A 27,340-nucleotide genomic window follows, 5' to 3' on the forward strand; every position below is an offset into this window, starting at 1 on the left:
TCCACAAATTTAAAATATAAAAAGAAATTATAAATACGTTTCGGCATTAAAACTAAGGTTCTGTCCCTTTAAAGGTCACGTCGTCAGCGTCGTAACCTAGGAGAAGTTTTGTTTACTTCCGGGTTGTCAGAGTCGAAAACAAGAGGGGCACCAACACGCCCACGACGCCGAGCAAAGCGGATTAAAGTCCCGCAGAGATGGCAGGGGAGTCCGAGGACGAGATACCAGGTAAATAACGATACTTATTTTATAATTTTACACATTTTAATTCTTATAACTAGCTAAGTATCTAAAATGTTAAGTTAGCATGCTTCAGTTCAGTTTAGCTTCTGCTTTAGCTCGCTGGCTAACGGTAAATAAACCACTTTCACCGCTTATACCTGCCATTTATATATGTATTATATATGTTTAATACTCATGACTGGGTTTAGTGTTGCACGTTATTTGCTGTTTATATATTTCGTTCCCCTTTTCTCAGCTTGAAGTACATGAAAAGTTCGTTTTGTGAACGTGCTGTGTAACCATAACAGTCTATGTCTGTAACTAAAAGGACTACAGGTGAACAGGCACCATATTTATATTGATACAGAGCTCCATTACACTTCATCCGGGGATCACTGTTGTATTACAAGTGTTCTGAAATTGTATGTTGACATATGTAAATCAGGCATTATCTTATTAAATATGCGCTAATTTGCATACATTACCAGAACAGAAATGGAACATTAGATAAAGTCAAGTTCAAAATTGTTTAACATATTAGAGTCAGCCATATAAAATCAATTTTCCATGTTTTTCTGAATAAAATGTGCATAAACCAGGCTGTGAATGATATGTGAACAGAGCCCTGTGTAAAATGTTTCAGGATATAGAGAGGAATGAAAGAGGAAAGTTTGGTGTGTGTAAGTGCTGCTGAAGTGGAGATTTCTGGCTCAGGGAGAACAAAACCGTGAAAGATATGGATTGTAAAATTCAGACATTTTGAAGAGACTACAGATGAACAGGGTCAACATTTAACTACCAGATATCATCATGAAACTTCCCCAGTTGTAAGACATTTTAGTTTTACAAGTTTTCTGAAATGTGATGTTTAATTATGCAAATAAGGCATTATCTAAAAACTCAAAATTGGAAAATGATGTTTTTGCCTGTAGTGTCTCTATCTATCTATATAGTGTATACTGACATATTACTATGATTATATTAGAAGCTAATGTTTGGTTTGGCTTTATTCATTTAGTCACAACATTATTTACGCACTAACTACATTGTTATTTTAAATGTACTTGTACTTATGAGTGTTTCCATTTGATGCTGCTTTATGTTAAACTTCACATTTTAGAGGGAACTGTTGTGTATTTTTACTGCAGTATATTTATGTGACAGTTGTAGTCAGTGGTGGAAGAAATACTCTGTTTCAAAATTTTACTCAAGCATCAGAATATCCTTAAAGTACAGATATAAATAATCTGAATCTGCAAAGTAACTAAAGCTTTAAAATAAATGCAGTGAAGTAGCATAACATGGAACTACTCAAGTAAAGTGCAAATACCTCAAAATTGTACTTGAGTTAATGTAAGTAGTTAGATTCCACCACTGGTTATAGTTACTACTTAGTTTAGGGATTAATATTTCACAAATAAAATATAGACACGATGTTTGACATTATTAAAGATCTACTACTAGTTTTACTCAAGTAAAAAGTCTGAACACTTCTTCCACTTTTCCAGATGTCATCAAAGTTTAAGGACTGATTGGAATATTTACTCTTTTATTTAAACATGAACATACATTTTGGTATTAGATTATTTGACATAACGAGACACTATACACTAAACAATCGCATCTCAAGGATCCTAGACGGTAAAGATTCTGCCGTTAAGACCTACCACCAACAAATAACAAACCAATACAATAAACATCAAAATAATCATAAATAAAATGCTTCCATGACACCACAGAACCTAAACCAATAGAGACCCTCTTAGACCCTCGGCTTATAGATACCTGTCTTCATTATTATTATTATCATCATTTTATAGTCATAGTTGTACAGCTTTAGTCTCTAGAATGTAACAAGCTGTTTAGCATGATGAAGCTCAATGTGAAGTTCTCAAATATCTGGTATGATCTCTTCATATTTATACCTTAAAGTGATCAATTGATCATCAAAATTGTGATGGATTCCTTTTCTGTTGGACTCACTCTTTCATCACTAATGATTTATGTTTGTTTCCTTTTCTTTTTTGTCAGAATCAGGAGCAGTTTTCACTTTTGGAAAGAGCAAATTTGCCGACAACGCCCCCAGTAAATTCTGGCTTAAAAATGACGTCCCCTTAAAGATAGCCTGTGGGGACGAGCATACCGCCTTAATAACAGGTAAGAGACGTGTTTAAGGTGTCTAACTGTATTGAAAGCATTGTAAATTTTAACAATATTTCATTTTTACTGATTCTGTTTAAAAAATAAGTGGCTTTTCCCTGCAATGAAATGTTATTTTGCTTACCATGAAACAAATACAAATGAAGAAATAGTTTTTTGCACAATACCCAACCCTGTATTGCATCACTTTAAACTAAATCATTCAGGTCAGGCACTTAGAAATCAACCTTTGTGTCCACAGAAAATGGGAAACTCTTCATGTTTGGCAGCAACAACTGGGGCCAGCTCGGCCTGGGATCCAAACTGACGGTGAACAAGCCTACTTGTGTCAAAGGTTGGTCTTTAAACAGCTCTCTGTTCCCTCTTTTAGCCCCATAAAGAAGGGAGAGTAATGTGTGTAAGTGCTGCCGCTGACAGCTGCCTCCTCACAGAGACGTGAAGAGGGAGACGCCTCCTATGGCCTTACACAGGAAACTATTTCATGGACGGTTTTAAATCCAAAGTTGAATATGTTCAGACTTTTTTATGGTTGTGGAAACATGTTTACATAGAGCTCTGCTGTAGGGGAAACCCAGAGATCTGTTGCCATTATAATCCCAATCTGGAGGGTCCATAATCTGGACTAATCTACAGAGACGGAGCGAGACGGAGAGACAATAGGTTGCTAATCAGTTTTCTGTTCACGACTGGTAATATAAGACAATAGAAAGCTCAATTCATTCAAACACATTTCCAACAGCGTACTCTTTACAGCCGTTACACAAACATATATATTTGTTCTCATGTTTTTTTTATTTGTTTTTTTTATTTTGTTGGTACTTTGTAAAATATTTATGTATATTTAGAGTGTGAATTTAGTCCAGAGATGATTAGAAAAAAAGGACCTCACATTTCTTTACTTTAGCATTAAAGTTTATTTCTAACCCTGGCTGGAAATTGTCGGTACTGTGTAAAAATATAACAAACTATGAATTTAGTCGAGAGGATTTCAGAACATTTAAAATTAAGTGTTAAAGTTAATTCTTAACCTTTGACATTATAGTATAACAGACAAAAATGTGTTTTTTTGTTGGTACTTTGAAACATATATCAAAGTATGAATTTAGTCGAGAGATAATTTGAGAAAAGGACCTCACATTTTTAAACTTCAGCTTTAAAGACCCTGGAAATTGTCGTATAACAGAAAACAATATACAAAACAATCCCAAATTATTTCAAACTCAAGGCTTTTTCCGGGGCTTTCAGCTGTGTGGTAAGGTCTTCATCATGCTGTTTGCTAAGATGTTTTCTGCTCCTAGCTTCAAACTGAGACGTCCTTACGCTGCTGTGAACAGCTACTGGGCTCACACTTTAACACATCCGTCTCCATGACGATTTAGCAAGCTCCACCCTCTGATGAAGACAGTGTGGTACGATTGAAGGCTCCAGAAAAAAAGCCTGTACTTGAACCTAAAACTTATTAGTATAAGCGTTCCAGCTCGAGACCATTTTGCAAAGGTTTTGTAGCAATAAAATGTATATTTGTGCTTTAATAATTATTATTAATTTTGTATATTTTCAGCTCTAAAGTCTGAGAAAGTTGAGTTTGTGGCCTGTGGGAGAAACCACACTCTCATCTCCACAGGTGAGAACCCCACTCTGATGAGTTTTTAACATTCTAAACATGTTTGAATGATTTAAAAGTCTGTTTTGTTTCCCCATCTGTAGCCCAGGGGAAGGTGTTGGCGTCGGGGGGGAACAGCGAGGGCCAGCTGGGGCTCGGGGACTGTGAGGAGAGAACGGCCTTCCAGAGGATCGGCTTCTTCGATTCACGTGGGCCAATCAAAATGCTCGCTGCCGGCTCAAACACCTCCGCCGCTCTCACAGGTCACTCTCACATATTCTTTTATTATCTTGGTTTGGCTTCAAAGCAGCTGGTGAGCTTCCATGGTCATTTTCCACTTAGATTTCAAATTTTAAGTTATATTTTGAACATGTATTTAAATGTGTATTTCCTAAATAAAATGTAACTTTTTTTAAAAATTTTTAGATTTTGTCAGTTAATTAAAATTTCATTGGAATTTAGATTTTTGTTTTTAGATTTTCTCAGCAAATTAGATGTTTTAATTGAAAAACTTTATTTAAATTAAATTGTGTATTAATATTTCTTATTTAAAATGTTGCAGTCTTTACATTTTGTCAGCAATTTGAGTAAAAATAAAAATGTTCATGTGAATGCACTGCACACAACCCAGACATATCGGGGGAAAATTCCCAAAATGAAAAAAATAATCAGATAATGTGAAAAGATTTTAGTTTAATAACTTTAAGTCCCTGGTTAAAAACCACATCCTGTATGTTTTATAAAATGTTAAAAGTCAAGACATGCATCACAACAACAACATTTAAAAAGTGGAATCTAAATGAGCTCTTTGTTTGCTGGCCGTCACAGAGAGCGGTCAACTGTTCATGTGGGGCGACAACACGGAGGGTCAGATCGGTTTGGGGAAGGAGAGCCACGCCGCGTCGCCACAGGAAGTCAGCGTGGGCCGACCAATCAGCTGGGTGTCCTGTGGATACTACCACTCTGCCTTAGTCACAGGTGAGCACGGAGAACGCTACGTTACAGCTTCAGACGCCGTCCCGCAAAACGCTAATGTGTGTAGATCTTTTTTGTGATTACAACACACAAAACACACAATCCACAACATGAACACATCTCCCTCCTTCGCCATCACCACCCAGACAAATATCAAGAATGGATGACACAATAACTACAATATTCAAGACCATTTAACAAAATAGTTACAAAATAGACAATAAACCATAACATCACCATCAGCCCATCATACACGTCTCTCTCCAGCACCAAGCTTCTTAGGAGTTCTCCATTTTCTAGTCTAGACATCCAACCTGGCAAACTCTTTTCAAACACCCTTGATATCTCAATGTGTGTATATCTTTAAATGAACCAGTCACATTCATTCATTCCATGTTTAAAGTAAGTAAATGAAAGATATGAATAACATAATTATATAAGTATATAATTATCAAAGCTGTATGAAAGATTGGCCCATTTCACAATAATATATATTATTTCTATTAGTGCAGTAAAACGTACAATAATTCCCTCTGAGATGTAGGGGAGTAGAAGTATAAAGTAGCAGAAAATTGAGTTACTCAAGTAAAGTACAAGTACCCTCAAAAGTGTACTTAAGTACTTAATTTATTTGAGATAATAATTACTTATAAAATGTGATAATTCTAACAAATACAAATGAATGAAACAAAGTATATCCACTGATTAGGACCACAAGGTGTGGTCAAAGCTCTGGAGAGACTCTAGAAAGTGGGTCTGGATTTAAGACTTTTTTATTAAACGTCAGGAAAGAATTTTAAGCTCAACTTTTGGGACTTTTGTTTCTTGTTTTTTCTGCTTCTGGTTGTGCAGGTGAGAACAGAGCGTATGGATGAACCTAATTAAATCTGAAATATAATTACGTTTGGAAACCAAGACTAAAACGATGTGCTTTTAGTCCACAGCAAAGCCCCAAACTGACCAGCGTCTGTCTCCGTTGTACTAGATGCATTCACAGCAAAAGAGGAGTAGAGTTGTATTGGTTGCATCCTTCTCTGTGTGTCTCAGTTGACGGCGCTCTGTACACATTTGGGGAGAGCGACAGCGGGAAGCTGGGCCTGGGCACCGACCAGCTGCCGCGGCACCGGGTCCCGCAGCGCGTGAAGGGCGTCAAGGAGCCGGTGACACAGGTGGCCTGCGGAGGGGGACACACGGTGGCACTCACAGGTGGGGAATCTGAGGAGCCAAATATGTCTTAAAGAACTACAAACATGGCTAAATGTGCAATCATTATCAAAATGAAGTGCAAAACGAGGGGGAGGATATGTTGTGGGTTCTCTTCTGTTCTTCTGTGATTGTGAGGAAAGGTAAGGGGGGGGTATTGTGTGTGGTTATTAGATGTTCATTAAAGCATTGGATGAGATAATGTATGATTATGTTTCTATGTAGGTTAACTGTATGTTTATTGTGTGTTTACTTATTGGCAAATCAACTCCACCTGAGGTCTGTTTCTGCGAAGTTTAAAGACGTCAAATTTTTTATTTACTGGTAACAAACAGTTAATGTTTATTATATTTTCAAGTCTGTGTTTAATGTACATTTATTAAAATTAATCCAATGTGCATTTAAGTATTTGGAACCCTGCTGACTGCCAGGTTTCTACAATTACAATATTATAATGTATAAACTCTTGCAGAGATGCAGCCCGAACCACTTCACAAAACAGGGTTAAAAAGAAGTAATTCAATTCAATTCAATTTTATTTATAGTATCAAATCATAACACGAGTTATCTCGAGACACTTTACAGATAGAGTAGGTCTAGACCACACTCTATAATTTACAAAGCCCCAACAATTCCAATAGTTCCCCCAAGAGCAAGCATTATGTAAGTAGTAGTAGTAGTAGCAAGTAACAAAATGTATTAAATATTTTGACTATTTCACATTTATCTTTTTTATATTAAAGAAAATGTCAGTAAGATCAGAGGCGATCAGGCGTTATGAATAAACCTTTCATAGATTCCAGGTTTAGTTAACGTGTTTCTTGTCTCTCAGAGGACGACGTGTTCACGTTCGGCCTCGGCCAGTTCGGACAGCTCGGTCACGGGACGTTCGTCTTCCAGTCGCCGCTGCCGCAGCCGGTCCAACACTTCAAGAAGGGACGAGTGCGTCAGGTGGCCTGCGGAGAAAACAACACTGCTGTCATCACAGGTACACACTGCCTCTGCTTAACATTCACACGTTCTCACGAAGCCTCACACGTTTCACTGGTTTGATTTAACGTATTTAAATGTTGCTGTTGTGTTTTCTATCTTTAGACAGCGGTTTGCTATACACATTTGGAGACGGCAGACACGGGAAACTGGGCCTGGGAGAAGAAAACTTCACCAACCAGTTCAAACCAACTCTGTGTCCGCGCTTCCTCAAGTACAACGTTCAGGCAGTACGTGTTTGAAATAATGCTGATAGTTGAATGTTGAATAATTAAAATGATGGTTCACATGTACATATTATATTGAAAGTGCTTTAATGTATATTCCAGTTGAGAGATAAACACTGTCTTTGTACAGGCGACGTGCGGCGGCTGCCACATGGTGGTGCTGGCCCGGCCCAGGGACCCGAGCTGCTCTGATGTGTCTCTGGAGGAAGGCGACGCGACGGAGGATTACCTGGAGAAGCCGTATGTGGAGCTGCTGGGGGACACGGCCAACTCCTCCACCCTGCAGAGGAGCATCTCTGCCCGGGTCCGCAGGAGGGAGAGGGTGGGTACGGGAGCACGGAGGCTCACAGATTTAAAAAAAAAAAACTCTCCTAACTGTAGATGTAACGATACACCCAACTCACAATTTGATACGATTTTAAGTTGACAATACGATTTTCTCAGGATTGTTTTAACAGAATGATCTGCAGACAAATAAGAAAAATATTCCTTTATTTATATAAACTGCAAAACAACAAAAGTGACACTAACATTGTATTTTATCTAAAAACAAATCCCACATCCAAAAAACTAAATCAATAGAAAAAAACTCATAAATTAACTAAGAATACATAATGACGTCTGAAGTCACACAAGTGAAATCAGAGTAGATTACGGCCTAGGATGTTACCTGCATCACGATTCTTTTTTTTAAATATAAACTGGTTGTAATTTTTGATTCCTAATGCATCATTACACCCCTGCTCCCCCCCCCAGGAGAGATCTCCGGACCAGTTCGGCGCCATGTTCCGCACGCTGCCCACCGTGCTGCCCGGCTACCTCCACCCGCCGCTGCCCGTCTCCGGCCAGACCATCCCGCCCAGACTGCCTCCGCCCGAGCTGAGCCACAGAAAGCTGCTCAATGGTCACCAACACAGGAGCGCAGGGGCAAAGCACCAGGGTACCTACCTCACCTCCTCCAGGACCAGACCAGAGTTTAAAGCAAAAATCCTGTTAAATCTAATTTGTCACCTGATCTTTCAGCATAGTTTTACTGTTGCTCTGATCTTACCTCTGTTTTCTCTACTTCCCTCTCAAAATATTTCATAAATGCAAATATCTCTTCAGGATCTCACATTTTATTCTAATCCGATAGTGATAATTAACCCGTTTATTTCTGTCAGACAGCCTATTTGAACGAACTAGAAGGACATAAAGCCTTACTAGTAGGTTTTTGTGTAACCTTTCACACAGGTTAGTGCCATTTGAAGGGATTTACAGATGATAATAAGACAGTACAAATGTAAATGGTAAACCAAAATTGAGTAATTCCCACAAAGCAAAATAAATAATTTAATGAAAGATTAAAGAATAAAATGTCATTAAAAATGAAAAGGTGAAATACAAAATGATAAATGATAATAAAAGCATTTCAAATGAAAACCATAAAAGATCAAAATGAATTCCTGTTCATAAAGCTTGCTAAAGCAGCTGTTTTTTTTGTTGAGATTTAAATATTTCAACAACTTCAGATCTTTGCACAGGCTGCCCTCTCCCCAAAAACTATTTGATTTGGGAACATAACAAAAAACAAGACCAAAAAAAGCTTAATTTCTGCAGGATAAGAAGGTTTATTTGACACATTGAGATCAGATTAGTGAACAGGGCAGAATGAGGAATAACGGGGCAGAATGAGGAATAACGGGGCAGAATGAGGAATAACGGGGCAGAATGAGGAATAACGGCAGAATGAGGAATAACGGGGCAGAATGAGGAATAACGGGGCAGAATGAGGAATAACGGCAGAATGAGGAATAACAGGGCAGAATGAGGAATAACAGGGCGCAGAATGAGGAATAACGGGGCGCAGAATGAGGAATAACAGGGCGCAGAATGAGGAATAACGGGGCGCAGAATGAGGAATAACGGGGCGCAGAATGAGGAATAACGGGGCAGAATGAGGAATAACGGGGCAGAATGAGGAATAACGGGGCAGAATGAGGAATAACGGCAGAATGAGGAATAACGGCAGAATGAGGAATAACGGCAGAATGAGGAATAACGGGGCAGAATGAGGAATAACGGCAGAATGAGGAATAACAGGGCAGAATGAGGAATAACAGGGCGCAGAATGAGGAATAACGGGGCGCAGAATGAGGAATAACGGGGCGCAGAATGAGGAATAACGGGGCAGAATGCGGAATAACAGGGCGCAGAATGAGGAATAACGGGGCAGAATGAGGAATAACAGGGCAGAATGAGGAATAACAGGGCGCAGAATGAGGAATAATGGGGCAGAATGAGGAATAACAGGGCAGAATGAGGAATAACGGGGCAGAATGAGGAATAACAGGGCAGAATGAGGAATAACGGGGCAGAATGAGGAATAACGCGGCGTCCTGTTTTCTACGTCGTCAGAGCGGACAGGAGGCGAGGCTGACAGCGCTGTGGAGAGCCTGACGGACAGCGACAGCGTTAAAGGCCTGGGAGAAACCTCCGACTTCCTCAACATGGTGAGAGATCAGAGACTCCATCGTGAGTCAGATCACACTACATGTGTTGCTCATTTTCCTTTCCTTTCCCCTCCTGACAGACACATGTGATAAAGATGGACCCCGGGGATAAAACACTCACTCTGGCTCCGGTTCACAAGGTAACTCACACTCATTTACTAAAGCTACAGCTTTTAATTAACAGCACTCTTTGGCTTCGCTCAAACACGTCACCCAACTCTTGTTCTCCTTGGCTAGTTTCTCCTTCATCTGGGTGATATCGGAGGTTGTTTTAAGTCGTGACTTTATAAGAGAAATATGAATCGGAGCATCCTGGTGGTTAAGACGCACAGAAAGCTCCCTAATTTAAGGAAAATATGCCCAAAAATCATTCATAATAAATAATAACTCAAAGAAGCATCTGCAAGTCTTAAATCAGTTGGTTTCTATAGCTAAACGAGTGCACACACACAAACAAAAAGAAGCAGGAAGTAGCCTCTTGTATCACTGATTAAATGTTAAAATCTGCTTCCAAAATAAGTTCAGGTTTAGGGGAGTAATCTGATTACTGACCTGCTGCGTGGATATGCAGATACACAATCCCCAGGTCATTGCATTGCAGATCTCCGTTTCTCCCTAACCTGGCTTCTTGCGTGCACGCAAAGTTTTGAATTTTCATCTCGGAACAAAATGATAAATTGAGATTTTTTTTGTTAACACGGTAGATTTAGTAAATCTGCATGTGAGCTCATCACATCCCTCGTTAATCAATAGAAATCCTCAAAAACAACAACAACTGTAATACACTGAGCTCTACAACAGCAGCTTAACGTTTTACATGTAACCCTCTAAATGTCCCATTTGTTGATAAAGAAACCTTCTCAGTTCTTATTTATTTAAAGGAAGAGACTGAACATACTGTAGATCCAACATCATATACCAGCTCGATGAAAGAAAGACAAACTAAAAGATTTGGGGAAGAGTTGTGAAACTTTGTTTTTCCATTATACCTTCATAAATTTCTGCTTCTGTCTCTTTTGTTTGGTCTCTTTTCCTCTCTAATGCATGCCTCTTTTTCACCCTCTTTTTGCTCTCTGGTGCCGGCGATAGAGGAAGGGTAAGCACGGTAAGACCACTAAAGTGCAGAAAGAGAGCCCAATAAAGGAGAGGAAGTCTCGTGAGAGCAAGGCTGCCTCTCCCCGCCGGGCGCTTCCTCCCGAGGGCCTGAGGAGCCACAGCGCTCGCTCTCGGGCCTCTCGGAGCCCCCAGAGACACAAAACAACCAACCAGAACAAAGAGAATCTGATCATGGCCATGGAGGAGCTGCAGAGGAAACCCAGTAGAGACAAACCGAGTGTCGGGGACATTAGGAAGGCGGCGTCCAAGCCGCGGCTCAGGCCAGCTCAGGGGAAAAGCCAACTGATGGAGGTCGGCAGGAAGCTGGAACCAGACTGGAAACAAAGTCCTGACACCAGACAAACAGTTTCAGGCGTCGCCTCTGAACCTGCAGGGAAAGTTAAGCCGTCTAAACCTGTCCGTGTTCAGAGCAAACCCATCGCCATGCAGAGTCAGCATGCAGGAGTTAGCTTCCGCACACACTCACCTGTGTCTCAGCTGGCCGATGCTCTGGATGAAGAGAGCTCCGGTAGCCCGCGACCGCTCGCACAGGTTAAACAAAAATCTAAATCTAAAGAGAGCACAGATTTGTCTAAAAAGTCTAAGAAAGAAAAAAAAGAGGCTCAGTCAAAAATAGAAACACCGAAAAAGGCGTCAAAGCTCGACCTGCTGGCTGGAGCGGCCTCTCTGGCAGCGGGGGCGGTGTTAATGCATGAGGTGGCGTCCAGAAGCTGTTTAAGCTCGCCGTCGCCATCCCCATCCAAGAGCAGCCGCGGCGTCCTGAAAGACAGCACGGCCCAATCACAGAGCCAGGACTCTGAATCCTACGCCGCTGATTTCAGCAACAAATCAGCTGTCAGCGTCAACATCATACCGGAGAGTCCTGAGGGCAGGACGAGTCAGAGAGAGGAGGGGAGGAGTCAGGGAGAGGAGGGGAGGAGTCAGGGAGAGGAGGGGAGGAGTCAGGGAGAGGAGGGGACGAGTCAGGGAGAGGAGGGGACGAGTCAGGATATAAGTGAGGAGGAGAGTAAGGACTCTGCGACGGTCAGACAGGAAGAAGCGGATGAAGATGAGGAAGGGCAGAGAACGAGCGCAGGAGTCAGCGAGGAGGAAGAGGAGGATGTCAGTCACAGTATCGAGAAAGTACCAGAAGAAGAAGAAGAAGACGAAGACAGCAACACTCTGCAACCAGAGGATGAGTTGGAAACAGACGTAGAAGAGGAGAGAAGTGCTGAGGAAGAGGAGGAGGAGGAAGAGGAAGCGAGCGGGACTGCAGGAAGTGAAAGTGCAGTCGAGACTGAATCAAAAGCGAGCAGAGGAGGCGATGCAGAAGAGGAGGAAGAGGAGGAAAGCGAGGTAGAGGAAGGGTGGAGTCACAAGACAGAGAGCAGAGGAGGAGAGTCTGAAGAGGAGGAGGAAGGTGAGGAAGAAGAAGAGGGGGATGTGGAAGAGGAGGATGAGGAAGAGGAGGGTGAAAGTGAGTCCTTAAAGAGTAAGGAAGAGAGAGAAAAGAGTGAGACAGAGGGAGGAGAAGAGGAAGAGGAGGAAGAAGAGAGTGGTGCTGAGGAGGAAGAGGAGGAGAGTAGTGAGGAAGAAGAGAGCGAAAAGGAGGAACGTGAAGAGGAGGAGGAAGGAGAAGAAGAGGAAGCAGGGGAGGAGAGTAGTGAGGAAGAAGAAAGTGAAAGGGAGGAAAGTGAAGCAGAGGAGGAGGAAGAAGAGAGTGGTGCTGAGGAGGAAGAGGAGAGTAGTGAGGAAGAAGCGAGCAAAAAGGAGGAAAGTGAAGAGGAGGAAGAAGGAGAAGAGGAGGAAGAAGAGGAAGAGGAGGAGGGGAGTGAAAATGAAAAGCAGGAGGAGGAGGAAGGAGAAGGAGAAGAAGAGGAAGAAGGAGAAGAGGAGGAAGAAGAGGAAGGAGAAGCAGAGGAAGAGAGTTTTGAGGAAGAAGAGGAAAAAGAGAGTGAAGAAGAGGGAGCAGAGCAGGAGGAGGAAGAAGAGGAGGAGGAGGGAGAGGTTGATAACAAAGAAGAGGAGGGTGAAGAAGAAGAAGAAGAGGAGGAAGAGGAGGAAGAGGTTGTGAAAAAGCCAGAGTCAGCTGCTGTCCAGAGAGTAGTATCTGGCAGTAAAGGGAGGTCCGGGGTCAAAGGTCAGGCAGCGGACGAGTCGGAGGAGTTCTGGGACGACGTGTTGCCACGGTACCTCAACCTGAAATAAGCCAAACATCAATTAGTTGATTCTGTCTGTGAAGCATCAGCAGAGACCAGTCCAGGACTCTGCTGTGGAGAAGTTAGCAGAGACCAGTCCAGGACTCTGCTGTGGAGAAGTTAGCCAGAGACCAGTCCAGGACCAGAGACCAGTCCAGGACTCTGCTGTGGAGAAGTTAGCCAGAGACCAGTCCAGGACTCTGCTGTGGAGAAGTTAGCAGAGACCAGTCCAGGACTCTGCTGTGGAGAAGTTAGCCAGAGACCAGTCCAGGACTCTGCTGTGGAGAGGTTAGCCAGAGACCAGTCCAGGACTCTGCTGTGGAGAAGTTAGCCAGAGACCAGTCCAGGACTCTGCTGTGGAGAAGTTAGCAGAGACCAGTCCAGGACTCTGCTGTGGAGAGGTTAGCCAGAGACCAGTCCAGGACTCTGCTGTGGAGAAGTTAGCCAGAGACCAGTCCAGGACCAGAGACCAGTCCAGGACTCTGCTGTGGAGAGGTTAGCAGAGACCAGTCCAGGACTCTGCTGTGGAGAGGTTAGCCAGAGCTTTAGATAGATCAACAGTGGACCCGTGGAGTACTATCCCTACTCCCACACGATCACTAACGATTGGCCAATCGTCACCGTGTCTGGAAATGTGGTTATGAAACAAACAAAGGATCATTCCATTCTGATTTTACATAAAATTGCTTGTTTTTCCCCCCCAATTAATCATGATGTAAAGCCTTTAATTATTTCTGTTAATAACAATTTGAAGTTAAAGGTGCACTATGAGTTCCTGCATGGTTTCAACACGATTTCATTTTAGTCTCAAATTGTAGTCATCTCTCCTTGATCCGCTAGCTGCCTGGTCCCTGAACACACCGTGAAAAAGCCCGGTCTCGGGAGACAACACAGGGCTCGTAAACATCAAACAAACACTAGAGGCACAGGATAGGCACCAAAATACAACAAACCACTCCAGCCAATCACTGACAAGATGGTTGGGGGAGGGGGTGGGGGTCAGTGACAGTTAGTCAGTTAGTCATGACAGTTACAGAAACGTGGGGGGAGGGCCGAGCTTGCTCCGTTTTGTTTGAAATTGACTTGAAACGTCAACAGAAGTGACCATGCAGGAACTCGCAGTGACCTTTAAGGGTACTCATGGGGACGTGCCAGTACTCTACCGTTCCATTACTACCAGATCAGGCACTGGTGAAAATGGCCCTCCAGCTACTGCAGGTTGAACTACAATTGTGTCTTGCGCCTTACACACATCTTTACGGTAATGTTGTGAAAGTATTTGAGGCTTGATTAACCCGAGGCTGCAATAACAACCTGTTTACATGACGTTTAAAGTCCAACACACTCATCACGCTGTGCCTTTCTGCTATTCCTTCATTTGATTTCATCATCTCATTCATTTCTCCTGTTAATTCATGTTTTTCTAAGTTGCTTTCTGAGCTGTTTCTCTCATAATGTTTTATTCAGAACTGCTCCTGATAAGAGTCGTCTTAAGTTTTTTGCTTTTAAAGGCTTTGTTTACTTCTTTTCGTGGCAGCTTACACAAATATATTTGGGTTAAAGAATAGTTTGGATCCTGATGATGCTGTACAGGATGTTTTATATTGTGTTCTGTTAAATTTTCATTTTCTTCTGACTGGCTGCTTTAATTAAAAGATTAACATTTTGAATGTGGAACTATTCTACCTACTTTATTTCTGTGTTTGTAATAAATATTGTGTTTCATTTTATTTTACGTTGTTTTTAAATATCATAACTTTACTTTGGGATGGAGGGCGTTACTCAGAAATGAGCTTACAGGGAATCATTTTGGATATTCTACTGTATATTTATTACGTTTTAAATGACCCAGTCCCGAAAACTGAAGAAAAAAAACTCAAACTATCAAAAGTAGAAAAACTTCACGTCTCTCAAGCTGCAACAATAATTATTTTCCTTTTGAATGGATCCCTCTGTTGTGTTGTGTTTACAGTAGTCGATAGTTCAGACATAAAACAGAGAAAAGCAGCAGTCCTTCAACACTTCATCAGTAGTTGGTTGGTGACTGACTAAGGGACAAGTCTTTTCAGCAAATGTCCATAAACTGTTGAGTGTCTGATTGGCCGGTTTCAGGATCAGGTGGGGCTTGTTTTCTTCTTCCAGTCACGTCTTTGTGTTTATAATCCCTCCTGTAATCCCTTCCCATCATGCCCTGCTGCAGTCTGCAGGAACCCAGTGCTGCTTGTCCGTTTACTTCATTTCTTTAACACTAGAGTTTGTGTAGCTGTGTAGTTGAGTTCTACCAAACCCTCCCAATTTTACCAGCATTTTTCTTCACTTTTCCTGTCCTATTCTGTGTCGTTTCGTGCCACATTTCCCCTCTTTATTTTATTTTTCTCTAGAACAATCTTCTTCCTTCATCGGTATGCATGATAGTAGCTTGAGCTCTAAGCTTTCCAACTCCTCCGATACCTCGTTATTTCAAGTATTTGAATCCTAAAATCTGAAGTTCTCGTGTCTTAATGGAATATACTGATACTTTCATGTCTTAAATTCACTCTTTTTGTTTACAGGATTTGACAAAGGGATTTGCTCAGACGTGGAGCAAAGGTGAAGAGAAAGAAGAAGGAGAAGAGGAAGAGGAAGGAGAGGAAGAGGAGGACAATGTTGACGAAGAAGAGGATAATGATACGTCAGCCGAGACGGAGGGACGGTCCTCGAGTTTGGACGACTGGACAGAGAACCAGACGGAGGAGACTCAGACTGCTGTAAGTCTACAGAGACCGATTTCATGTCTGACGTTCATTCATTCATTCATTCATTCATTCCTTCATTCCTCCTGTTGACATCAACATCTCAACTTTCCAGAAGCCTGAAGAGCTGAAAGAAGAATCTGTCCCTGATGGAGAGCAGAAAGGTGACAGCTGCATGTCTGCAGAAAATATTAATTTCATTTAACAAAGTCTGTAAAACCTGCATCCAGAAAGCATAACTTTCTTCTAACCAGCTGATCATAACGGGGATTTTAAATCAAACAAATGTCTGACATCAACAGCAGCTGAAATCAGCGAGCAGGCTGACACCACAGGTGGAGACAAGACAGATGGTGGCACCAAACCGGCCAATGGGACGGCAGACAGCAACTCCAAAAGCCAATCAGGCTCCAACAAAAAGGTACAAGAGCTTTGTAGAATATAACATACATATCTCCTTTAGCAAGGTAACAACGACAGACCGGTTGTTTCTATACATTTACACTTTTAAGAGCCACTTTTTATTTCAATCCAAAGAAAAACTTAACACAGTCTACGCTGATGATTTATTCTATTAGTCTTTCTGAAACTACAGACCTTAATATATTATACAGCATTTTACCTGTGTGCTGTGTGACATCACAGGAAGGTGATTAAATGAACTCTCTGTCTCTGTCTATCAGCTGTCTTTCTTCAGACGGCTGTCCTTCTCCAGGTCTAAGCAGACCAGCAGGGACCAAACCCCAGCGCAGGGAGCCATCAGCGGGGACGCAGCCATCCGGGGAGAGCCTCTCTCCTCCGCTGCTGCTGCTGCTACTGGGAGCAGCGAGCCAGAGACAAACAGAGGCGGAGCACAGCAGAGATCTCTGCCGTCCGGAGCCAGGGGCCCTCGCTCTGGAGCCTGTACCATGCTCTGATCCCAGCGACTAAACCCTCAGGTGGCCTCGGTTATCTAGAAAAAGTCCAAATTTAATTTAAAGAGCGCTTTAAAGAACAAACCAAGTTTGTGCCAAAGTGCTTTACAAACAACCTCATTGAGCAAAAGTAAAAATCATGAGACAAAAGTACATTTGGGCTGCAATTAATCATTTTTTCTTTGTTGATTAATCTGTGGATTATTTTTCTCGATTAATGGATTAGTTGTTTGGTCTCTAAAATGTCAGGAGAAGATATTCAGTTTACTGTCACAGAGGATTGAAGAAACTAGAAAATATTCACTGGAATCAGAGATTTTTTTACTTTTATTTTGAATGAGTCAAACCGATTATCAAAATAGTTGGCAGTAAAATTGAATAGTTGACAACTAATCAATTAAGCGATTAATCTTTGCAGCTCTAAAGTACATAAATGCATACAATACCAACACATATACACATCCACACATCCACTCCCGTACAGACATATCAATATCCAATGCAAGTCAGACCAAAGGCAGAGGTAAAGAAGCCCTGTGGAGTTTACAGTCAGTCTTCCTCACCAAGACACTTTTTGAAGTATTTGAAATCCTGCGTTGTTTACATCCATGCTTATAGCTAGCAGTCTTTGTCTTCTCTGCCTTTGCTGGCAAACTGCAGCTGATCTTGACTACAGCGGTCTAAAACTCCACAGGGAACCTTTCACTGATGTATTTAGCTCCGTGCTGCACTGTATCATCCATCTCTGTGGACCACAGCTTTGTGTAAACATTAGGGCTGTCCTCGGCTTCGGGTGACTTCATGTCCGCCTGAATCACGAAGTGAAGCCACAGCAGTCAGCCTTTTTCCATAAACTGTGAAGACTGTGAATTTAAACAAAAACAAAAGAACTTAACATCTCCTGAAAATCTTGTTTTTGTTGCCCTGCAATGGTTTAACTTCTGAGCCTGTGACAGTGGCGTGCAGGTGTCCTCCAGGCTGTGTCAGCACACCGTGACATCACTGTTGGCCGTGGTTTACGGTTGGAACAGAAGGCGGTTTCAGCCTGGTGGGAAATTACTCTTTAAAGGAATACTGAAAGGAAAATCTATTGTTTTTTTACAGCAGAAGAATGTGTACAAACCTGCACAGAAACATCTGAAAACCACTCTGCCATTAAATCATGTGCTCAGTAGAGAGATGTACCCAAATGCAAATACGTTTTTCAGATCAGATTCTCGATTGGTTGGTTGATTGATTGATTAATTCGATTGATTGTTTGGTCTATGAAATATCAGAAAACTCTTCATCACAAGTTCCCAGAGCCCAAAGAGGTGTCTTCAGATGTTTTATCCCATCAACAGACAAAAACTCAAAGAGATTTCATCTACATTCACAGAAGACAAAGAGAAGCCGCAAATATTCACATTTGAGGAGTTAGAACCAGGTAATTTTTTCATTTTAGTGTTAACATTACTCAAACAATTGATCAACTACCAAAATAGCTGGAGATTAATTCTCCATCGATTGACTAATCTTTTAATCAACTATTGGTTTCAGCTCTAGAGAACTTCCTTTGGCTGTTTTAATGTAACGCCACTGTGCCTGCTGTAAAAACGATTTTACGTGGAGTATTCCTTTAAAGGTCATATTCAATAACTGTTTTATGTACAAAGAAAGCTGGACTGACGGTATTAGATTTTATTTTCAGCGAGTGCAGCTTTTAATCAACCACTATCTGTCACAAGTGACCTACAGCTGAGCCTCCACCGGTGAGACCAGCATCATCATGTCGCATCATGAGTCCTTTTTAACTTTGTAGTTTGTATCGTGTGGCACATTTTTCCTACCTGAGCCTCGAGGTGTGTGTGTGTGTGTGTGTGTGTGTGTGTGTGTGTGTGTGTGTTTTCAACTGAGGATGTAAATAATCTTATTTATTATGACATGGTCCTTGAGCACGTTTGCACTTTTTTAAATGTGATCTGTTTGCATTTCAAGGAGATGCATCAGTTTTATATTCTGACATGATAATCTCATTTAAACTGACTTTTCTTTTTGTTATCATTTGTATTTTTGTGACATCAGTAAACATTTTGATATGAAGCTAAACATGAGTCGTTGTTTTTCTTCAATTTTGACACTTTTCACATTGAAAATACTTATTAATATGCATGCCTAAGAGAAGCACAGGAAAGAAAATGTATGTATGGTAGTGAACGGGGAGAGACAAATCATTTGTTGATCCTGTTTGAATTTAGCCATGAAATACACATATGATGTTCGTCAGTTTAAAAAATATATTTTTAGTTTTGTGTGAAACCGCTCACGTTATTATGGAACCCACGCAAAACGAGGCAATGCCCGCCCTTCAAAAGCATTCACACACTACCATTGGCCAGGCGTCCGATTTTTTTAGTTTTCTTATAAACTGAAGGAAAACTTTCTTTGGCACGCACTTGTGTAATGTGGCATTATTATCACTCAATAAATAAGTAGAAAACTCAATTTAAACCAAATATTCAACATTTCTGACTAGTGATTATACTTGGGGACAAAGAAGACAGCTCATCAGTGATTCAATGGTGGAGTAGAAGTCAAGCCTGAAATGTATTTGTGCTCATAACTTCTACAGGTTGAGAGGACAGCTAAAAGCATCCTGTGCTTTACAGTGAAATGAACAGATTGTTGTGGCGTTCATCTTGAGTGTGTTAGTGAATGTTGAGGTCCAGCACCTGAAGCTGGAGTTGCTCAATGTGTTTACCTTATATGTGATTTGAAAGAAACTCGTATTTGTAGCCTAATTGTTTATCAAAAACATATAGCAAACTATAGTGTACTAGCCTATTACTCATGATTTTGTATTATATAAGTGTATAAGTATAAGTGTTTGTATTGTTGTTTGCCCTTTCCCCTGTTTTGGTATGCCTCTGTAAATGATCAAGATGATGATGATGATAAATGAGAGGTATCTGATGAAGACCCTCATGTGGCACTGACACTCCAGACCCCCGGCCGACTTCAATCTGACCCGAAGATACTCTGAGACCTCTGGACATGTAGCAACATGAGCGGATGGATTTATGGATTATGAATCAGCTTCATAAAGACGAATGGAGGACGTTATGAGGTCAGTCAGAGGCTGGACGGCATGATGTCACACACACACACACACACACACACACACACACACACACACACACACACACACACACACACACACACACACACACACACACACACACACACACACAGCAGTCTCCGTCCTTAGGCAATGATCATCAGTGGTACTATCCACTCGCCGTAGCCCGGATACACAAACAAACACCTGTGTCCCGTTGCTAACTTACAGCTAGCTTATGCTAACGTCTGTACAGTTGGTACTGTGGCTGTTTTGGGGGCGAACAGACAAACGAGCCCGCGGTCACATTCACCGGAATGATGCTAGGCGAAAAGTATGCATCGCTGTGAGAAGGAATATGGCGTTTTATATCGGTTTTGTTTGTGTTTCTGCAAATAGACGGTTGCAGGTGGACTGGTGTTGACATGGTCCGTGGGAGCTGGACGTCCGCGGGTTTGTCTTTGCCATTGTATTCATGTTCCAGTGTTAATGCAAACTATAAATATGACTATTGTGTACTGTTGTTTATTGCTGTATGAATTTACTCTGTCTGTCAGCTGTGTGGCGACTGCAGTGCTTTTATTGTCTCCTAGCTGCAGATATGCAGCCTCAATGGATGGCATCCGGGAAGAAGAGGAACCTTCTAGAGACCAAGTGAAGGAACATCTTCTCTGTGCTGAAGCTCTGAGGTAGGACATGCTTTCTCTCAGGATGAACAGCTGCTGGGTTTAATGTTGAGGGACTGAGTTCATGTGAAAGGGTCAGGTCACACACAGTCCAGAATCTCAACAACATTGTCCACAGTAAGGATTACAGTATATATATCTGGAGGAACTGAGACACTGTTTGTGGAAATGTCCTCAAACAAAATGTTAATGCGAAAAGACTTGCCGGCTCACATGCTTGTGTTGTTAGCTCAGTGGTTACGTGTTTGCATGGGTTTAATTCCTGCTTGTGGTAGAGATATTTCCAGTGACAGGACTGTTACCTTGTGTGTGTTAGACCCAGGTTGTGTTGTGGTGTTTATGCTGAAGAAGTCTAATAGGACTATATGTAGTGATAGAGCAGAGTGTAAGCTGCTGTCTTCCCTGTGTTACATCTTCTAAACCCCCCCTGGTCAGGTGGCTGCTTTGGTGTTCAGAAGGTCGTAGTTTGAAGCCCTCGGCAGGTCTGCTGGGTTTGAAGGAGTAAACGCACAAAGCAATGTGTGAAATGTTTCAGAGAATTAGTGCTGAAGCTGAATGTTCCGTTAGCTCACGACACTGATGGCAGCGTTAGTTTTAGAGTTGTTGGTAAGCTGTCAGAGAGGACGTGTGAGTGTGGTAGGCTTGGTGGTGTAGTGCTGCTGTTAGTTCTCATAAATCTCTGACAACGTTTAGCTGGTTCCATCTTCTCCACTCAGATGGGTTTTGAGTTTGACATTTTGTAGACAAAACACTGAAAGGAATGCAGCCGAGTGTGAAAGTCGACTGAAGTTCTTTCTGGTACTTCTAACCCCAACCTTCATCGCTTAATATTGTCTCCTCCCGCCCTCAGCTTCATGCATCCCTGAACACACACGTTGCATTTTTTTAACGCCTGTATGGCGTAGAAATAAATCAAAAATGCTTGGCATCATGTATATAAAATAGAGGTGTGAATCTTCACTGATCTCCTGATTCGATTCAGTTACGATTATCATGTCTTCGATTCGATGCGTCAAATAATTTTTTCTATTAAAGCCATATAAGATATTTAACTCATAGCTTTTCAAGCTTCAAAAACCAAACATTCTGCAGTGCTCTAATACTAAATAAATTGGATACATAAAACTACAGCACTGAGCACATGGCACTTCCTGAATGTGCAAAACATACCAGAATATGTAAACAGTAAGGTTATTAGGCATGCATTAAATTGTAAACAGAAATAATCGATTATGGCCCGGCCGATTATCGATGCAGCATCGTCCACGACTCAATGCATCCATTATTTGATTCATTTCAACACCTCTGATATAAAATCATTTATTTAAATTGTTAAAGTGCCACAGAATTGTTTGTGAAGGCTGACAAAAGTTTTAAACCCACACCACTTTGCTGGTAATTTTTGCTGTTTATTTTGTTGTATGTGGGTTTTGGCAGGCGGCTGCTGTTTTGACTTCCTGCGTAACGGCACTGAATCGTTTAGTGGTAGTGGGGTATCGGACCCCTTTCCCCCCTGGTTGCAGCCCTAATATTAATACTTATCACACATTTCTTTTGTTATGGTCTTTGTGTGTCAGCTGGATTGCAATGCAGCTGCATGCAGTTGACCTTAGGGTGCAGCTCAGATACTAAATGATGTCAACAAAACACGGCCTGTCCTCTGCTTGTGAGCTCCAGTTGTCAGCACTAGTAGCTTTACCGTGTGTCTCGGTGTCTTTTATTCCTCCTTGAGGGAAAGAAATGGACCCAAAGGTGTCGAAGCAGAACAATCCAATAAACTCTTGTTTTCTCTTGTTTTCTCCCCAGATGAGTGCAGAGTGTCCGGACCACAACGGAGAAGTTCCTTCACTCCATTCATGCCTTTTTCATACCGTACTCACTGTATACTCATAGTATTGTATGTCATGATGTTTGTGTGTAAAAAAGGGATAAAAAAAGTAATTGTATAGTATGTCGAAAAAGTGATTAAAAAGCCATAATATAGTACGTTGAAAAAAGTGATAAAAATCTATAGTATAGTATGTCGTAAAAAAGCCATAGTATAGTAGGTCGAAAAAAGTAATACAAAAATTCATGATATAGTATGTCAAAAAAAATCAATGTAAAAGTCATACAAAATGTCTAAAAGTGTTGTTACACAGTTAAACTGCATTCCATAAAAGTGGATGTACATTTTTTGGGTGTAAAACCTTTAAATAAATTGTCTGTCAGGATGATTGAACCCATGACCTGCGTTTCCTCAAACCAGAGCTCTATCACACTGAGCTCTCTCCTCCAATACTAAAAGGCTTTTCTGTAATTTCGTGCTGGGAGGTTGGTTGGGTGGCACTGAGAGTGTGCAATAATAGTCTCGACCAAGCACGTTGTCATGTTCAAGACCTGCTCGCTGCCAGTGTATATGCAAACACTTAGATAGGACACACATAGGAATAGACAAATAAAAAGTGTGAACAACAAATAATAGTACAAACAGCTTTAACAGTTTTTCAACTCTGAAATGTGAACAATAAATACAACTTCCGACCAGTAGAGAGTATCAGATCAGATAGCTCAGTGTGATGGAACACTGGTTAGAAGAACACAAGGCTGTGAGTTCAATACTTGCAAGGAGCACACCTTATGATGAGGTCCAACACTGAGGAATACAAGGTCCTTCACCCAGGAGACTGGGGTTCGTGTCCCATGTGTCATGGAAAAGTACTTTCCAAAACCCAACTGTCTGAGTCTCCATGAAGATGACGAGGACAGTTGGGATTAGGAAAGTACTTAACCATGACAGGTGGGACATGAACCCCCCGGTCTCCTGGGTGAAAGCCCCGTGTTGTCTTTATGATACTTAGAGAAAAAAAATCATGGTTGCAGTCGGCAAAAGGTAAGGTGTGCACAACCCCTTCGGGGTTGTGCACACCTTTTAAGACAGTTGGGGAAACCCTGGTGGCAGTCGGAGTACTTTACTACTTCCTGACTGCTACCAGGATTTCTCCAGCGGGGTGGCATTGGGGTTGCTGGTGAGCGCCACCCCTATGGTAGGCACCACCCCTTCGGGGTGGTGCCTACCTTACCTTGTGCACATCCTGCCGGGGCATGCTGGATGTGAACCCGAGTCTCCTGGGTGAAGGGCTGATGCTTATTTGACTCTGCCGCCACCTCAGCCGCCACCTCCAGCAACTACAGTACGCAGTTAAGACGAACTTTTGGGTTTAGGAAAGAAAGAAATTTTCTACAAACCCCAGTCAGTCAGGGTGATTGAACCCATGACCTGTGTTTCCTCTAAACAGTGTTCCATCACACTGAGCTATCTGATCTGATGCTCTCCACTGGTTGGAAGTTGTATTTATCGTTCACATTTCAGAGGAGCGAGGTTGAAAAACTGTCAAGACAAATGTGGGATTTGATCCTTCAACCTCAGATTGTTGAGGCAGTAGCTGATCTCAGTGAGCTACTCCTGAAGCTGACATTTCAAGTTTCCATTCTATTATTGGTTGTTCACACTTTGTCCTTGTAGACTAATTGATTTCATGTGACAAATAAAATTGATTGATTAATTGGTTGATTGCTTAATTGGTTAATTTGTTTATCTGCTAATTGATCTGGTAATTGGTTGATTCATGTATTAATTGATTGGTTAATTTGTTGATTACTTAAATGATTAATTAGGAATAGCACACTGAGATAAATTACTGACTCAATAATCTGAGATTGAAGGATTGAAGTAAACTAAGGTGACGGTTAAACTCTCATGAAGACTGGAGGTTGGTTCCATCCCTCTGTGGTGCTGTCATTTTCAAAGTCTAAAAACTGGAAGGAGACAAAGCTAACTTGCATTAGCTTGACCACTACAGGGAAAAGTCGCAATGAATTAATCACATTTTTCAATCACATGATCACTGCGACTAGTGAGTTACTTTATTGATCCCCATTAGTTGTTACTGTAGTTACTATTCTTCCTGGGGTCCACACAAAACAAACGTTTGACACAAGTAACCAGTGGACATACTATACTATGACTTTTTTATCACTTTTTTCAACATACTATACTATGACTAGGGTTTGGGACACGTGTCACAAAATGCAATAATAGTCGTCAGGTTCAAGACCTGCTCGCTGCCAGCGTATCTGCAAACACTTAGATAGGACCCTTAGAATAGGAAAAGGTTAGGAAAGGTAGTGCAGGGTAGAAGAGATTAGTAGAGTAATATGACAGGTGAAGCTCAGAGAAGAGTAGAAACTAGAGTAGAGAAACTCAGAAGAGTAGAGACTAGAGTAGAGAAACTCAGAAGAGTAGAGACTAGAGTAGAGAAACTCAGAAGAGTAGAGACTAGAGTAGAGAAACTCAGAAGAGTAGAGACTAGAGTAGAGAAACTCAGAAGAGTAGAAACTAGAGTAGAGAAACTCAGAAGAGTAGAGACTAGAGTAGAGAAACTCAGAAGAGTAGAGACTAGAGTAGAGAACTCAGAAGACTAGAGTAGAGAAACTCAGAAGAGTAGAAACTAGAGTAGAGAAACTCAGAAGAGTAGAGTAGAGAAACTCAGAAGAGTAGAGTAGAGAAACTCAGAAGAGTAGAAACTAGAGTAGAGAAACTCAGAAGAGTAGAGTAGAGAACTCAGAAGAGTAGAGACTAGAGTAGAGAAACTCAGAAGAGTAGAGTAGAGAACTCAGAAGAGTAGAGACTAGAGTAGAGAAACTCAGGAGAGTAGAAACTAGAGTAGAGAAACTCAGAAGAGTAGAGACTAGAGTAGAGAACTCAGAAGAGTAGAGTAGAGAAACTCAGAAGAGTAGAGACTAGAGTAGAGAAACTCAGAAGAGTAGAGTAGAGAAACTCAGAAGAGTAGAAACTAGAGTAGAGAAACTCAGAAGAGTAGAGACTAGAGTAGAGAAACTCAGAAGAGTAGAGACTAGAGTAGAGAACTCAGAAGAGTAGAGACTAGAGTAGAGAACTCAGAAGAGTAGAGACTAGAGTAGAGAACTCAGAAGAGTAGAGACTAGAGTAGAGAACTCAGAAGAGTAGAGACTAGAGTAGGGGAACTTAGAGAAAAGTAGAAACTAGAGTTGATGAAAAAAATGTTTTACGTCCACTTTTATGGCATGCACAGTGTAGAGTATATAATATATACTACCACTATTACTTTTTTATTTTAAAAAATCATGACATACAATACTCTGCACTCTGCACTCATCTGGGGAGAAAAAGAGAGTTTATTGGATTATTCTGGTTCAGTAAATGTATTTTTCTTAAGGAGGAATAAATCCAGCTGACACAAAGACAAAGTGCCTAACAAATGACATGTGTGATACATATTAATATTAGGGCTGCAACCAGGGGTGAAAGAAGGCCGGTGTGCTGCTATACTGTGGATTGGTTACTCTGCTTAGAAAAGTACTTTACACATAAAGCTCTTATAAATATAATATGGTGCAATAAACATACACATTCTGCACTTTTACTTTAGATACTTCCTGTACATTTAGCAGCATATAAAACATCTTAAAAAGCAGTCAAATAACATGTTTGAAGAAGATTATGCATAGACTATTATAGTTACTATTAGTTACTGTAATCTAATAATATATAATAAAATAACTGATGTGGACCATTCTTCTGCATAATCAGTACTTTTACTGTTGATACTTTAAGTATACGTTGCTGAAAATACTTGTGTACTTTCAACTAACTAACATATTTCAATGCATGGCTCTTATTTTAGTATTTGAGTTTCTTTACACTGTTGTTTTGCTTCTTTTACTCCACAATCTGAATAATGATCCACAAGTCAGAGTAAATGGTCTGAGTGAATTTATTTTATGGTTCCTGCTTCTTTTATCAGTTTGACTGATTCAATGAATGTACATTTTTCTACATTTAGTACTTTGAATACGTCAAATACCTTTTCCTGATTGTACATACTTTTATTCAGGTACCATTTCCAATGCCGGACCTTTATCTGAAACAGAGTATTTCTACAGTATGGTATTATAGTTCTGCTAAGTAAAGGATCTGAATACTTCCTCCACTGCTGGTTTTAGTCCTTATTTCACCATGTAGCCAAATATGTGTAACTTATATTAAAGAAGCCATCTTTTTTCCAACAGCAGAGGAAATCAGAATCAGAAATACTTTAATAATCCCAGGGGGAAATTATTTTTGTTACCACTCCAGGTATACAAACAACATATACAAACAACAAATATTATCCAGACTTTTAACATATATAATAAAAACAAATATACAGTAATAATAAATAAAATATGAAATGTACAGTGTTATGTGCAAATAGTGCAATAAAAAGAGAAAATGATTGTCTATTGTTTTATTTATTATTATTTTGTTTGTTTTTTTATTGTATAGTTAAACATTACATATCTAAAATTAAACTATAAACAAACATAAGAACAATATAATACATGTATATAAATGGTCTAGTAAAAGTTAGTATATTCAAACTATTAATTTGTCTGCCTTTGTTTGTTTGAGGAGACTGATGTGTAAACAACATATATGAAGGGGTGAAGACACGTCACCGTGACGTAGGTTGTATACAAGGAAGTGGATAGCTTTAATTTACAGCTTTTACGCAGCGTGTTAGCGGCACTTCTAGCGGTAAATCTGACTCAAGCGTTTAAACAGCAACACCGTGTAAAAGTCTACCAACAACACACAACTCGTTACGTCACTTACTAAATGGTGAGCCAGGAGCACGTGCAGGTGGATAGCGAGTCTGGTAACTGAAGAGAACATGTCTGCAAGT

At 40.9% G+C, this 27,340-nt stretch overlaps 1 protein-coding gene and 2 long non-coding RNA genes across 3 annotated transcripts; 2 read left to right on the plus strand and 1 right to left on the minus strand.

Annotated features, from left to right (window-relative positions):
* Positions 1–109: 109 nt before the first annotated feature.
* rpgrb (retinitis pigmentosa GTPase regulator b) lies at positions 110–13,215 on the plus strand. Its single transcript, XM_035998624.1, has 15 exons — positions 110–228; positions 2,254–2,379; positions 2,624–2,716; positions 3,944–4,006; positions 4,090–4,248; positions 4,814–4,963; positions 6,008–6,166; positions 6,996–7,151; positions 7,259–7,383; positions 7,511–7,702; positions 8,137–8,320; positions 9,778–9,872; positions 9,953–10,012; positions 10,962–12,089; positions 12,864–13,215. Exons 1-15 carry the CDS (start codon positions 198–200, stop codon positions 13,173–13,175), a joined length of 3,033 nt encoding a protein of 1,010 aa, XP_035854517.1. The 5' UTR covers positions 110–197; the 3' UTR covers positions 13,176–13,215.
* On the minus strand, positions 10,339–27,340 carry LOC118494463. Its single transcript, XR_004896602.1, has 4 exons — positions 27,271–27,340; positions 22,950–23,785; positions 15,606–15,607; positions 10,339–10,349 (listed from the first exon to the last, which is right to left on the minus strand). It is a non-coding gene; the product is annotated as an uncharacterized LOC118494463 (long non-coding RNA).
* On the plus strand, positions 20,097–22,502 carry LOC116044862. Its single transcript, XR_004103767.2, has 3 exons — positions 20,097–20,361; positions 20,466–20,597; positions 22,401–22,502. It is a non-coding gene; the product is annotated as an uncharacterized LOC116044862 (long non-coding RNA).

This window comes from Sander lucioperca, chromosome 24 (genome assembly GCF_008315115.2).
Source record: "Sander lucioperca isolate FBNREF2018 chromosome 24, SLUC_FBN_1.2, whole genome shotgun sequence".
NCBI lineage: Eukaryota > Metazoa > Chordata > Actinopteri > Perciformes > Percidae > Sander > Sander lucioperca.